We start from the raw sequence: 15,387 nt of genomic DNA, 5'->3' as shown, positions 1-15,387 counted from the left end.
TATGTATATTCTTCTTGACCACCAAGGTGCTTCATATTTACATTTAAAGTAGAGACTGTTAACTCATAATTAGCCCTATGTGTTTCTATGGCCCCCCACCTTACCACTGGCAAGATGAATGATAAATTGGTATTCCTATTTCATTGGCTGGATTAGATTAAGAAATAATGAGAACCAAAGGGATTTCAGTTATGCCCTGATCAAAGGGTTCCTTTCAATAACTTGTTTCTGAAATAATCTCACGAAAAAACAATTATTGTGCTCCCAAGACTTGGCACTAGCCACTGGGTGTTCCATATTTTAACTCCTATGTTATAATTGCCCTTTTTCAAACTCAGATCAAATTGTACATTAACAAATATAGTAACAGCACTGCTAGATTTACACTTCACAGAACCCCACTGAATTTATATTCACATGAAACCTTCCAAAGATTGTCAGCTCACTTCCTCAGAAGCATGCAACCACAGGAAGACTCCAATTACCCAAAAAAAAAAAAAAAAAAAGCTCATAAAACACACGCTTCAGATCATTTTTGTTAAATCAGAGAATTAGTTACTCGAGAAAGCACAACAAATATTCTCATTGTAAATATGAAAAAATAGGGACAATTGCAGGGCCAGTGGGAGTAATACAGGAGACTTACATCATTTTTTTTTTTGAGACAGGGTCTCACTCTGTTGCCCAGGCTGGAGTACAATGGCACAATCTTGGCTCACTGAAACTTCCATCTCCTAGGTTCAACCAATCCTTCTGCCTCAGTCAGCCTCCTGAGGAGCTGGGACTGCAGGCACCTGCCACAGTGCTTGACTCATAAATAATATTCTAATGAATATAAAATAAAAGTACATCTAACAGCCTTAGAACACTGATTCACAAAGCATTAAGTCTTGCAAAAAGAGCTTTTCCAAGAAAATGGTTTAGTTAAAAAAAAAAATAGTTTACAAAAAGTACTCTGATTAACCAACTAACAATGCTGTGGCCACCCACTTTAAACAGTTATCAAATCCCTGGAGATGAAAGGCAGAACTTAATAGAGCAGAGTACAGAAAAACAAAAAAGTGCAACTAAATTGACTCACACATTACGCAGAAAGCCTAACAATCCCAATTCACCTTACTTCCATGAGTGAGAAAAATACTTTTCATTAAAATCATTCCATAAAGTGGGGATATTTTTACTTTAACATATACTTTCAAGCATTTGAAAATCAGATTTACAAAGAAACTATTAAGTATGTATTATAAAATACATTTAAATATGTGCTTAAACAGCCTTCAAATAAATTCTACCTACAGGGTTCTCATAGGACTATTTTGGAGCATACACGAACAAAGCATGAAATATCCCTGCATAGGCCGGGTGCAGTGGCTCATGCCTGTAATCTCAGCACTTTGGGAGGCCAAGGCGAGTGGATGACTTGAGGCCAGGAGTTCAAGACCAGCTTTGCCAATATGGTGAAACCCTGTCTCTACTAAAAATACAAAAATTAGCTGGGCATAGTGGCAGGCGCCTGTAATCCCTGCTAGTTGGGAGGCTGAGGCAGGAGAATCGCTTGAACCCGGGAGGTAGAGGTTGCAGTGAGCCGAGATTGTACCACTGCACTCCAGCCTGGGTGACAGAGCAAGACTTTGTCTCAAAACAAAACAAAACAATAACCAGCCAGGCATGGTGGCAGGTACTGGTAATCCCGTGCTCCTGAACAAATGTGAGTTTGAAAACACGGTTTAAAAGGCAAATGTATAAAAAGGGCAGTTTTGTCAAAATTTAAGTTCAGAATGATTTAAAAAGAATGGCACAGCCAAAAACACTAAATGTGATAAAAGATAGAAGAGAAGTATATATCAATTAAGGCAGCTGGTATTCACACTATGGTTTGCACTGGATGGACTACAGATACAGCATTTAATTTACAAGAGGGACCCAGAACAGTGAAGGGATTTGGATAAATGAACAAGGGATTCATTTGGCATTCAACAAACAGTTCCTGAGCAATATTCCAGGATGTAACTGTATAAAAGACTGACAAGGTCTAAGGCTTTCATGCACTTTATATCACATCCTTTCATCTGCCTTCCCCTCCAAAAAAGAGAAGACTTGGGAGGATAAGAGAAAGATTTTTTAAATATGTAGGTAGGACAATAGAAAGAACATGGAACTTAGGCCAGGCACAGTGACTCACGCCTGTAATCCCAGCATTTTGGGAGGCTGAGGTGGGTGCATCACTTAAGGTCAGGAGTTTGAGACCAGCCTGGCCAACATAGTGAAACCCTGTCTCTACAACAAAATACAAATATTAGCTGGGTGTGGTGGTGGGTGCCTGTAATTCCAGCTACTCAGGAGGCTGAGGCAGGAGAATCTCTTGAACCCAGGAGGCGGGCATTGCAGTGATCAGAGATCACACCACTACACTCCATCCTGGGCAACAGAGCGAGACTCCATCTCAATTTAAAAAAAAAAAAAAAACCAGAAAGAAAGAACATGGAACTTAGAGTCAGAAAACCTAAGTTCAAATCCTAACCTGACCATCACCTCAGCCTCATTTTCCTTACCTATAAGATATATAAGAAAATGATCACCAATCTTATTTTGTACATGATTCTAAGAATCAAATGAGATAATATAAAAACATTATTTAAATTAAGTGTTTATGTTGGAGGATCAAATTTCTTCTGCAAGACTCAAAGAATATCACTACAGGTCACAGCCACAGAGACAAACTGCAGCTCCATAAAATTCAAGGTTTATCAAAAATGGAATGAGTTGAACCCAGTATCAGAGGTGTTCACACATAGGCTTACTGGCTTCCTGGCAAAAATACAGAAAAAAGCAGTAAGTTGACATACCATGTCCACAATAGCCATGGTGTCTAATATTTGTTCTTGCCCTCTCTGGGGAGTAAACAAAATAACAATTATTAAATATGTTCCAGATTAGTTATTCTCCATGCATGATACAACCGATTATTTAGTGTAATTATTATATCTGATTCAATTTACCCAATTCCTAGTTTTTCCACCATGGGTTTGGTATGAGAATTGTATAAGCTAGTATAATTTCCTAGCACAAAGTAGCTTCAAAAATGTTCTCTTTTCCTTTGCCACTTCTAAATTCTGTTCATGTGCACCCAACTTTCATTATTTGTTATTTATAAAGTAAGGATGTCTGATTAAATGAAAAGGAAATACCATTCACCACAATGTTATTTTAAAAAGCAAATAACCACTAAAATATTTTTAAAAATTCTGCTCAGAAAAATTAAGTTGTATGACTTTACATGGAAATCACGTACTGATTTTTTTTTTTAAAGAATTGAAAGATACAGTATTAACAACCTACAATTCATTCATTCAACAAATGGTGCTAACCACCTACCATGCACTATTTGTAATTAAGGGTTTTTTGTAGTTGAAGGTTTTTAATTAAATACATTCTATAGAATGCAAAAAAAAAAAAAATCTAACCTGGATTCTGGCTATAAAAAGGTCCTCCATTCATCTGATTCTGAAGGCTTGTTTGTGAAGTAATGGAAGGAGGGCGTCTATAGGGCAACGAGCCCCCTATTGTTGGGGGAGTATGGCGAGAGGCAGGCCTATTCATGCTGTAGAACTGTACAGGATGACCTGAAAAAGAGACAGAACATACATATGTCATTAAAAGAAAATTATCTCAGATCATTAAATACTTTATGTACAATGCCTAAATCTTAATAATTAAAAGTAACAGCTAGTTTAACTGGTATCTGAAATACACAATGCAAGGTGAGTTATTGCCCGCTGATATTGTATCAGAGTACAAAAGCAGAAAAGCAAACAAAAATATGACTAAGTTTGGAAAGCTATGTCTAAATAGTTTACTAATTAGGGCCGGGTGCAGTGACTCATGCCTGTAATCCCAGCACTTTGGGAGGCCAAGGCAGGCAGATCACTTGAGGTCAGGAGTTTCAGACCAGCCTGGCCAACATGGTGAAACCCTGTTTCAACTAAAAACACAGAAATTAGCCAGGTATGGTGGCATGCACCTGTAATTCCAGCTATTCGGGAGGCTGAGGCATGAGAATCACTTGAACTCAGGAGGCGGAGGTTGTAGTGAGCCGAGATTGCACCACTGCACTCCAGCCTGGGTGACAGAGTGAGACTCTGTCTCAAAATAAATAAATAGTTTGCTAACTAACACTATTATTTCACTAAATTAAAAATCTGATGGGGTTTCAAAATCATCACAATTAATTAAAATTTATCTACTCCACCCCCAAAATACAGCCACTAAACACTGAAAACTAAAATCGACAAGAATGACATTTGGGAAAGCAAGAGAAAAAATGTTTGACACACAGTCTTATTCCAAAATAATAAATGTAAGGTAGCAAAAAAGTTTGGTTAAAGGAAAATAAGGTATTTCAACAAAAGGTTAAATGACGTAATTCCAAATCAAACATTTCTTTCATTTAATCAGAAAAATCTACCACGAAAGCTACATTACTTTGTCTTAAAATTAAAATCTAAAAAATTTACAATCATGAAAAAAATTAAGATATAAAAAGAGTCAAATATATCTTATTTTTAATATCATCCCTAAGTCCATATATAGTTATCATCAATTTCACTGTATTTTGCTCTCTTCAGAGTTCTTCCACAGCTAAAGTCAACTGGAGACATGATTCCATAATACATCAATTTCCTAATAATATAACGCACTCCCTAAACTTTACCTTGACTTCACTCCCACCTACATTAAGCTGAGAACTTTTTCTTACAGAGCACTACAGCACCCATGAGAGAGCACACTAGCAGACAAGGGAGAAGCGGAGGGCAAGAGAGAAGAGGAGGGGGAGAAATAAGCAGGTGGAGAAGAAAGCGGAAAGGGGACAGGAAGCTAGAGGAGGAGGAGATGAAGGAGGAGGGCAAGAGGATAGCGGAGGGGAAAGGAAAGAAGAAAGAGAAAGGGAGAAAGGGAGGAGATAAGTGAAAAAAAAAAAAAAAACTTTTGCTAAACCCAACAGGAAGCCAGAGGGCAAAAGAATCCATTGAAACATTTCATGGAGGTCAGCCTACTGGAGAAGAGGGGAGAGTAGAGGAGGGGGGACTGGAGGAACAGATGATACCTGGAACACTCATCTATCCATTTGTGCCTAAGGTTATCCTGAAATTTTTTAAATTCTAAAATAAACTACTTGAAACACAGTGAGATAAGACTTATGTAATGTAGAATTTGATGAATGCTTGATTTGTTGAAATCTTCATGATCAAACACTGCAGTCATATCCTCTTCCAGGCTTCATATTTCTCAGCTGAGTCTTACCATCTTTATTCTACTTTAATATGAGACTATCTTCTTGGTAATTTTAATTAAAAGTATTAGAGGAATTTTTCATCTTGTCTATGATTATAAAATGGTTTTACATGACTAAAATTGCTCTACAGGAGTTCTGAAAGTTTATCAAGCTTAGATTCATATGGAGTCATATAAGGATTATAAGAGCACTCAAGGCTTGTTATAACATTTAATCATCTTATATGTATATCAAAAACTTAAGCACTCAAGCTTAAACATAATCCACTATCGACTGAGAAGCCTCTGTAACCATGATAAAAATGAAAACGTATAAACTATGATTTAAAAGGCATATTTAGTTATTTGAACCACTGAATACAATTATTAGCATTTCCGTAATTAATCTATAGCAAACTAATACAAACCTAGGATCAAGTTAAAAACATCTGGATTAACATCATGAATTTTATATAGTTAGATCTAGTCTAAAACCTCACATGGGCTGGGCGTGGTGGCTCAGGCCTTTAATCCCAGTACTATGGGAGGTGGAGGCAGGTGGATCATTTCAGATCAGGAGTTCAAGACCAGCCTGACCAACACGGTGAAACCTTGTCTCCATTAAAAATACAAAAAATTAGCTGGGTGTGGTGGCTCATGCTTGTAATCCCAGCTCCTCAGGAGGCTACGGCAGGAGAATTGCTTGAATCCAGGCAGTGGAGGTTGCAGTGGGCCGAGATCGCCACTGTATTCCAGCCTGGGCGACAGAGTGAGACTCTGTCTCAAAAAAAAAAAAAAACCAAAAAAAGACACTATTCACACTGTTAATGAGTTGATTTACCATTTGGGGTTTTAAAAATATATATACCTAATTATCATAAACCTAACGATAAAACCTGAAACTAAAAACTTCTAGAAAACACAGAACAAAATCTTTATGACTTCAGGTAAAGAGTTCTTAGATATGCCACCAAAGCACAATTCATTTAAAAAAATTTTGAAAAATAACACTTAATAAAAATGAAGAATTTCTGCTATTTGAAATACAACATTAAAAAAATACATGAACAGGCTGGACCCAGTGGCTCACGCCTGTAATCCCAGCACTTCGGGAGGCTGAGGCGGGCAGATCACCTGAGGTCAGGAGTTCAAGACCAACTTGGCCAACGTGGTGAAACCCCGTCTCTACTAAAAATACAAAAATTAGCTGGGCATGGTGGTGGGCGCCTGTAATCCCAGCTATTTGGGAGGCTGGGCAGGAGAATCACTTGAACCCGCGAGGCGGAGATTGCAGTGAGCCGAGATCGTGCCATTGCACTCCAGCCTGGACACCAAGAGTGAAACTCTGTCCGCCCGCCCCTCCTCCCCCCGCCAAAAAAAATAGAAAATAAGTAAATGAATCACAAAATGGAAGAAAATATTTGTAACTCATAATCTACAAAGGACATATATTTAGAATATAAAAGAACTCAATGATAAGAAAAAAAAACCCTATTAAAAAGATGAGAAGGAGCAAAACATTTGAACAGATACTTCACCAAAGAGGATATACACATGGCAAATAAGCACATGAAAAAAATGTTCAATATCATTAGTCATTAAGAAAATGCAAATCCAAACCACACATGTCATGAGAAACCACTACACATGTATTGGAATGGCTAAAGCTAAAAAAGGCAACACCAAGTTCTGACAAGGATGCAACTGGAAACTCACACATTGCTGCTGGGAGTATAAAATTATACAGCCATTTTGGAAAACAACTTGGCAGTTTCTTATGACATTAAAAATTTACTTATAATATAACCCAGCAATTCTATTCCCTAGGTATTTACCCGATATAAAAACCCACGTGCACAAAAAAAACCCTGCATATACATGTTTACACCAACTTTATTCATAAGCACTCAAAACTAGAAAAATCTAAATGTCCTCTGAGAAAGGGATGAACAAATTGTGGTACATCCCCATACAATACAACAGTACTAAGCAATAAAATGTAATGAAATACTTAAACATGCAACAACATGGGTAATTCTCAAATGCATCTGGCCAAAAAAAAAAAAAAAACAGATCAAAAAAGCTACATACTATATGCTTTCATTTATGTGTTATACTTAAAAAGGCACAACTTTAGAGAAAAAAACACATCAAGGGCTTACCAGCAGCTGGGAGTGGAAGGGAAGGACTGACTATAAAGGGGGCATGGAGGAAATTTTTGCGATGATAGGACTGTTCTGTATCTTGATTGTGGTGGCAATTACATGTCAGTACACCCTTGCCAAAACTCACAAACATATATGGTATAAAGGGTGAATTTTACTGTACATAAGTTATACCTTAGTAAAAAGAAAAACAATTGCTTGGTAACTCAGGTACTGTATAAAACAGACTATCCTGATATAATTAATAAGGCATTTACTTTGCTTTTAAAAACCACAGTTAATTATCCCCTCACATAACAAATGTTTATTTAGTGAACACTGAGCCAGGCACCCGTTATTCAATTAATATTTAATTAATAAAACACAGACTCTCAGTTGGGGGTGATTTGTCCTTTCTGATGCATTCTTTATCAAAGCAGGAGCATAACGAGGTTCCTATATTTAACTAGTTTGGCCTAACAGTTGTATCCGGATCAAAAAACAGCCCATGTTTACATTTATCTACCGCAGAAAGCTTTTCTTTAAAAGTCATATAGAAAGAATCCCATAAGACATCATCCAAAATCCATTTTGGCTAAAAGTGTCTTTTAAAACATATAAAGACCTTACATATGTTTAACATGTATAACAGCAAAGCTGAATATAAATGCCACGAAGTTCTTCACTGGCAAGTGGAACACTATGGTGACTGATATGCTTTGAATCTGTGTCTCTGCCCAAATCTCGTGTTGAATTGTAATCCCCAAAGTTGGAGGTGGGGCCTGGGGGGAGGTGACTGGATCACAAGGGCGGTTTCTCGTGGTTTAACACCATCCCCCTTAGAGCTGTTCTTGCAATAATAAGATCTGGTTGTTTAAAAGTGTGTAGCACCTCCCGCTTTGTCCTCTTGCTCCTACTCTGGCCATGTGACCAGTGTGCTTCCCATTTGCCTTAGGCCATGAGTGTAAGTTTCCTGAGGCCTCCCCAGAAGCCAAGCAGATGCCACTATCATGCTTCCTGTACAGCCTGAAGAACCGTTAGCCAATTAAACCTCTTTTCTGCATAAATTACCCAGTCTCAGGTATTTATAGCAATGTGAGAACAGACTAATACAGTGATATATATCCAAACACATACATTTTATAGCAGATAAGAACCTGTTTACTAGCCAGCATCATTAACTGTATAAATATATTTTGTAGCAATTGAGTCTATCTCCTCCCCAATAAAAACAGATTTTAGATTGCAATTTTAAAACACCAGCCAACTTAAATAAACCTGAAATTCTTTAAAAGTCCATTGTCTGAGTTTCCAATGCTGCTTAATAAGCAACAGATTCTGTTAAAAATAGACTTACAGAGGCTTTCCATTTGTTGTTCAAATATTTCCTATAAAATATACCTTAGAATTACTGTAACAGACTTTTGTTAATCACTTAACCTGTAATAAAAATATTTCTAATGATAATTTCCAAAAACTGTATAGAAGGTAGCTCCATATTAAACTTAAAAATCTCTAATAAATGAAATTCAAGCAATAAAAAAACACAAATTTATGCTACCCTATTGGAAAAATGTATGAGAAACTTTACCTCAATTTTCTCAGGAAATGTTAATCTTTGGTCACATACTTTCTGGTTAGTACATTATTCTTATTTTTTTTAATACAAAGTACAACCAAACCAAAAACAAACAAAAATCAGAGGTGCAAGTAAGAGAATAGCCAGATGACTGGATCTGCCTGCCAATGAATAAGCAAATACTTACCTGTAGGGGGAGTGGAAGAAACAACAGGGGGAGTTGGAGAAGTGAAGCCATCAGCAAGGGTCTGGGCACCCCCAGCAGCAGCGTCTGGGGCAGTGGAGGAAGGGACAGTGGCAGGAACAAGAGGGGCAGGGGCAGATGCAGAAGTAGCAGGAAGGGGAGGAGTGCCAGCAGAGCCAGCAGGGGCTGAGGGGAAAGAGGAGTAAGAGGCAGCATTAATGAGGCAATCACATGAGGCAGGATTAGACAAGGTATTAGAGTATTTATGTTAGATATTCAGTGCTTAACACTAACCAGAAGAACAGAGTTGAAAAAAAGAATAAAACTTATGCTAAAGGATTACTATACAAGCAGCAAATAATTCAAGATGCTCAGGGTAATGTGCAGATTTTTTCAATTCATTAAAAACAAACATTCCTTTTTAATTGAAAGCACTACTCCAGAAGAAAAGTGTTCCCTTCGTATTGTTATTTTTAGCATAACATTCTGTATATAGTATACAAAACTAACATAATACACTAAAAAACAACGGTTTTCCATTTTGAATTACACAAATCATAAAATAGACATATTCCAGATATCAGATTAAAAATTTTTTTTAAAACACAAATCTTTATGATTTTTAAAAGGCATTATCTACTTGTTACTATAAGTAAATCAAGTATGTAACATTCTATTCATGTATTTTGTGTCATGTTTTTAAAACTAAGTTTTAAGTGTGTATCTCCTTGAATCAAATAAGCAGATTTTTCTGTTTCAGAGAAAAGAGGGTAGTATTTTCAGAGACTACTAAATTCCAATACATCCACTAAATTTAACTGTCAAAACTACTTTTTATATCTGCCCAATCCTTTGTTACTAATATGGTTCTCACACTGAGTTCCCACTGTGTCCAAAGACTGCACTGTCATAACACTAGCTGGAATTAAACTTGTAACTCATAACAAAGTGTGATCTGAAACCTCAAGGCAGCAACTGAGCCACATCACCAAAGGCATAAAGAGAAGTGCAAAGTGAGCAAACACTTACAAATCACTTGCTTACAAATAACAAATATATAAAGACTTCCCAATATTTATGATTCCTAAAGAAAAACAAATCCTGATTACGAAGAAAGCCCACCATAATTAAATCACAAATTGAATCAAATTCAGAAAGGAAAAGTGAAGACGAGGCACCATGAATGTTTTACCTGGAAAGACACTGGGAGGAGATGGAGTAGGAACAGCAATAGGAACCCCCACACTGCCACTTCCACTGTTCTCTCGACTGCTGCTCCGACTACTTGGGTGGCTCCCTCCACTACTCCCACTGCTGCTAAAGAAATAAGAGCCACCAAAACATGAGTATTTATAAACAGTAAGAGATCATCAGCACTTCCCGACAATTTCTGAGATGAATGTAGCTACAATAAAGGTAATTCAAAAGCGTTCCACTTTAAAAAAAAAATTTCCTTGAGCTCCAAGTCAGTGACAGGTTAAAAAAAAATGTGTGTGTGTATATATATAGATATATATTTATTTATTTACTTATTAATTAATAAAGTTGAGGGAAAAACTGAGTTCAATAAGCTTGTTGACCACATTTTGAAAAAATTATCCATAAATATAAGTGATAAATATTGAGGTTTAACACATTAAAATAATAAGTATTGCCTTTTTATATTCCAGTTTAATGCCTATCTGAAGAAACTTCTTTTATAATAAAATAAAAACATTTTCCTAAACAGATTTGAGTAATTTTAATTAATAATCATACTTTGATGTACTATCCCATATTAATGTTTTATTATGTATAGTTTTTCATCTGTAAAGTTCCACCAAAAAACAACCTGACATTTCCCACATTTGGTCCATAATTTTTTTTCCAGATCAACTGAACTCTTAAAACTTGGAGAGAAGTCTGCACTTTAAGATGTCTGTTCTTTATCAACTTCCTGACTGCTCAAAGTTGAATCAGAACATGAGGAGAGAGAGGTGAAATCAGATGAGGTTTGGGAGAATAGAGTGAGGAAAAGAACTTAGTGCTTGGAAAATGAGAGATTTACCTGAAGTAATCTGAACAGATTATGGTACTATGACCATCACATTTTGCACTGAGGTAGAGAAAATACCTGTAAGTTCGATTTCTTTGATTCACAGAAGCTGTCCTCACAGGGCTCTGCTGCGAGGGAGCCATATTACGGGTTGGGCTAGGTACGTAATCATTTGGTACCACTGGAGGACGCACTGGCTCCAGTGTGCGATAGGGGGAGTGCCGCCTACAAAAAGAAGAGCGTATGTATTGTATGATTAAGCAAGTTTCGGCACAATAAATTCAAAGAGTTGCCAGCAGCGAGATACAATTTGTAATCAGAGATAGGAAATGTGTTTTAACATAACCCAGCTACCAATTTCAGTCTTTACTAATGTATCACTTCTCCACCATTAGGGTTTTGGTGAATATTGTTATTTTTCAGTCTCCAACCTCATTTCCCTGTGCTAATGCAATTTTGTTCATTTATTCTCAGCACAAAGGTTCTCTACCATTTAAGCCAATGTTTCCTAGACCCTACTCTCTTCTGAGAAGAGTTGGAATTCTTTTAGTATTATATTAAAGTCTTCCAACTGTACTTCATGAATGCACTAATTATTCTCCTCTCCCTTCTCTCCCTAACCAAAGATATTCAAAGACAGGAACTACAAATCTAGATTTCGGATCTATAACCCCCACACTGATGATCAATACTAGCCATAATAACTCATTTCCCTTTCTATATACCAAATATACAAAAATTAAAGTACATCTATATACAAAAATACACACTTTAATCTCATCTTCCATTCTCACTTTCTCCCTCAACTTTCACCTTGATCTCTTTTCTCTTTCCCTCCTCAGAGTTCAACATTTACAAAGGTGGGGGGAAGGGAATGACCACCACAACAGCCTTTCTATATTATTTACTTTGAACTGTAAAATACAAACCAGACTAGATTTTATTAACACATATTTCCCGCCTTTTCCCAAAATTTCCTCGAAAAGAGGAAGAAAGGAAATATGACAGGAAACAGGAGGCACATGGGGAAATTAGTGATTATTAAATTAGTTCTCATTTCTACTTAGGTTTCCAAATTCTTTATGACAATGATAAACAGTCAATTGACATACTGTAGATGAGATCTTGGTCACTAAAAGAATAAGAATTGATCAAGATGTGAAAATTAAAAAGCTTTCTTTTCCTGAAATGATGTTGCTCTACTGACTTATGTATGGATCCCAGAGCTCCTTTAACTATTGCTCTCCTGGGGCACTCAAGTTATGGATCACTGATTTTGGATGAGATCACTTTGCAATTTACTACCCTTCAAAGTCTCCTTACATACATATATACATTGGTAATTAAAAATAAAATAAGGGACACTGGATGAAATCTTGGGTCAAAAGAGGAAAAAGTAATGTCAGGACTTCAGATTTAAAATACTAAAAGGAAGTTCCAGTATCTCTTAAATTGTAATGCAAATATTAAACAATAAAATGGGAAACATTAATTTCTCCAACATCTAATTTTCAGACAATTTTTCCCAGGCAATAAAAATGTTTTGTTGCGGCCGGGTGCAGTGGCTCGTGCCTGTAATCCCAGCACTTCGGGAGGCCGGGGCAGGCAGAGCACTTGAGCTCAGGAGTTTGAGACCAGCCTGGCCAACATGGCGAAACCCCATCTCTACTAAAAATACAAAAATTAGCTGGGAATGGTGGTGCACACCTGTAATCCCAGCTACTCAGGAGGCTGAAGCAGGAGAATCACCTGGAGGCAAGAGAATTGCCCGGGCACAGAAGGCAGAGGTTGCAGTGAGCCAATATTGCACCACCGCACTCCAGTGAGACTCTGTCTCAAAAAAATAACAAGTTCTGTTGCATCCAAGTAAAAATTCTTTGATAATTGAGAACTACAGAGTGAAGGCAATGACACAAATAAGACTTAAAAAAAAAAAAAAAAAGGAGCAAAGGAACAAAATGTGGTGACTAGGCAAAGACTATGTGGAAAAACAGGTTATAGCCATCAACTAGCAGAGTGGGCCTCAGCAACTCTGGTCCCCAAGGATCCTGCAGAACCATTGCTAATATACAAGGAAAAGAAACACTGGTATATGAGCAGATCTTCAAAACTTGAAAACAACACAAAGTTTCATTCTTCTAGGGACTTTCTAGGGACTAAGTAGCTTATCTTACTAACAATCTTGACTTAAAACCCAACAAAATCCATAAGGCACTACACATGATACAAATGTAAATGTTTACATAGGAAAATAAAAACAGAGTTCCTCTTCATCTCTCTACCCCGACCCCTGGCACCATTATACACTACTATGCCATCTACATTCTACCTTGAAGTTTAAATCTTATTTGATCCACTAGATTTTCTCTCTCTCTAAGCAGAATTATTTTGTCCACCCGTAATAAAGTCATCCTATTCCTGGTTGGAATTTATTTTTATTCTTTGGTCTCCTACTGTCCTATTATCTCTCTTCCAGCACTATCCTCCACTATATCTCAAATCATTTTGTCCTATCCTGATTCAGTGCTTGATTGGGTTTCGGTTTTTTGAAGGTTTGTGGTTGTTTTGTTGGTGGTGGTGGTGGTGGTGGTGGTGGTGGCGGTGGTGCTGAGGAAGCCAAAAACAAGACTGTCAATTAAAAACTTGTTTAGCATATATCATAAAGCCAATGGTTGTCAAAACATTTTGTCTTTGTCTTATACATTTTTTAAAATCCAATTTGTGGTACAGTGACCCTGAAAAATTGATAGAGGACAAATATTACCCCCCTTTTACAGATGAAAAAACCGAATTATTGGCAGCTGACTATGTAGGAATTATAAAGTAACAGCACAGCTGAAACAGAATTTTAATCACCGGCTTCTGGGCTATACTAATGCCAACCTAATCATAAATCTCAATCACAATAAGTCAAGTTTATAATACGATGCTCTAGAAGAAAAAAGTCAAGCTTTTCCATTAATTGGCCATTTTTGCCAAAAGTCAAATCTAGAGCCCAACTCTGTAGGACCAAAATAAAGCTCCATATTCTTCTTTTTTTTTGAGACAGGGGCTCACTCTGCCACCGAGGCTGCAGCACAGTGGCATGATCACGGCTCACTGCAGCCTCAACCTCCTGGGCTCAGGTGATCCTCCTGTCTCAGCCTCGCGAATAGCTGGGACTACAGGTGCGTGCCACCACACCCATCTTATTTTTGTATTTTTCCTAGAGACAGGGTTTCACCATGTTGCCCAGGCTGGTCTTAAACTCCTGGGCTCAAGTGATCTGCCCACTTTGGTCTCTCAAAGTGGGGATTACAGGCATGAGCCACCACACCTGGCCTGAAGCTCAATATTCTTATAAGTTTCATCGAATTTTAAAATCTACACAGCTTAAAAAGGATAGTTGGAGTTAAACTGTAATATAAAAGACTATATAAATTTTATGAAAGAAAAGGAATTAAAATTAGATTGCAATTTACAATAAACCATGAACTTGGGCTAGGATTTTACCTCGAATTTAAAATTCACTAGAAAAACAATTTCTAAACAATCTTTTTGAAGTATAAAAATGTGTTTCCCAAGAGAAGAGAAAGTTATACACACAACCATCCTACAAAGACAATGTTCTCTCTTCAAATATTCAAAAAATAATTTAAATGTATGTTGTGCTTCATTTTTAAACAATACTACATGAAATGGTTTTCAATTACTACTTATATACTCACCCAAGTGTCCCTTTCCCTGACATAGGGGGACTAGGGGGCTTCTGAGTTGGAGGTGTTGTACGCGGCAGCCCACCCATCTTCATGTTCTGGGTACTCACCTAAAAAATTTTAAGGAAAACCCAACTTGTATGCAGTGAAATAAAGTGGCACTTTTGGGAAATAATATGTTACACTACGTAACAAAGGAGGGGAAGGTTTAAATACAGGGAAAAAAATTAGAGGCCATGCATTTCATATGCAATCTCTACTCTACTATTATTCTACAGTTGTACTCAAAGGACTCTTCCTAACGTGAGATTTTCAAATCATTATAAACTTGTATGCAAAGACTTTATTTGCCATTAGGCCATCACACCAACAGATCACTGGTTAGACTATTTGATATTACATTCAAATTAATTAAATAAAATAACTACAAAATTTTAGTTTTAATAAAGAGTAACTCAATCAAAAACAATAATGCTTTT

General features: G+C 36.9%; 1 protein-coding gene across 50 annotated transcripts in view; it reads right to left on the bottom strand.

Moving 5' to 3' along the window:
* The window catches only part of ABI2 (abl interactor 2), a 107,669-nt gene that overhangs the window by 25,988 nt on the left and 66,294 nt on the right, over positions 1–15,387 (bottom strand). For 11 of the 50 annotated variants that reach the window (XM_063648379.1, XM_063648380.1, XM_063648383.1 and 8 more), the window contains 5 exons: positions 14,921–15,018; positions 11,292–11,438; positions 10,371–10,495; positions 9,182–9,364; positions 3,465–3,623 (listed from right to left, as the gene is read on the bottom strand). In XM_063648379.1, the coding sequence (XP_063504449.1) occupies positions 3,465–3,623; positions 9,182–9,364; positions 10,371–10,495; positions 11,292–11,438; positions 14,921–15,018 (712 nt within the window). The remainder of the gene's footprint in view (positions 1–3,464; positions 3,624–9,181; positions 9,365–10,370; positions 10,496–11,291; positions 11,439–14,920; positions 15,019–15,387) is intronic. The other 39 variants (XM_063648386.1, XM_063648387.1, XM_063648396.1 and 36 more) reach the window with 5 other exon arrangements.

Source organism: Pongo pygmaeus, chromosome 11, assembly GCF_028885625.2.
Source record: "Pongo pygmaeus isolate AG05252 chromosome 11, NHGRI_mPonPyg2-v2.0_pri, whole genome shotgun sequence".
Lineage (NCBI taxonomy): Eukaryota > Metazoa > Chordata > Mammalia > Primates > Hominidae > Pongo > Pongo pygmaeus.
This window is presented reverse-complemented; position numbering and strand designations above follow the sequence as displayed.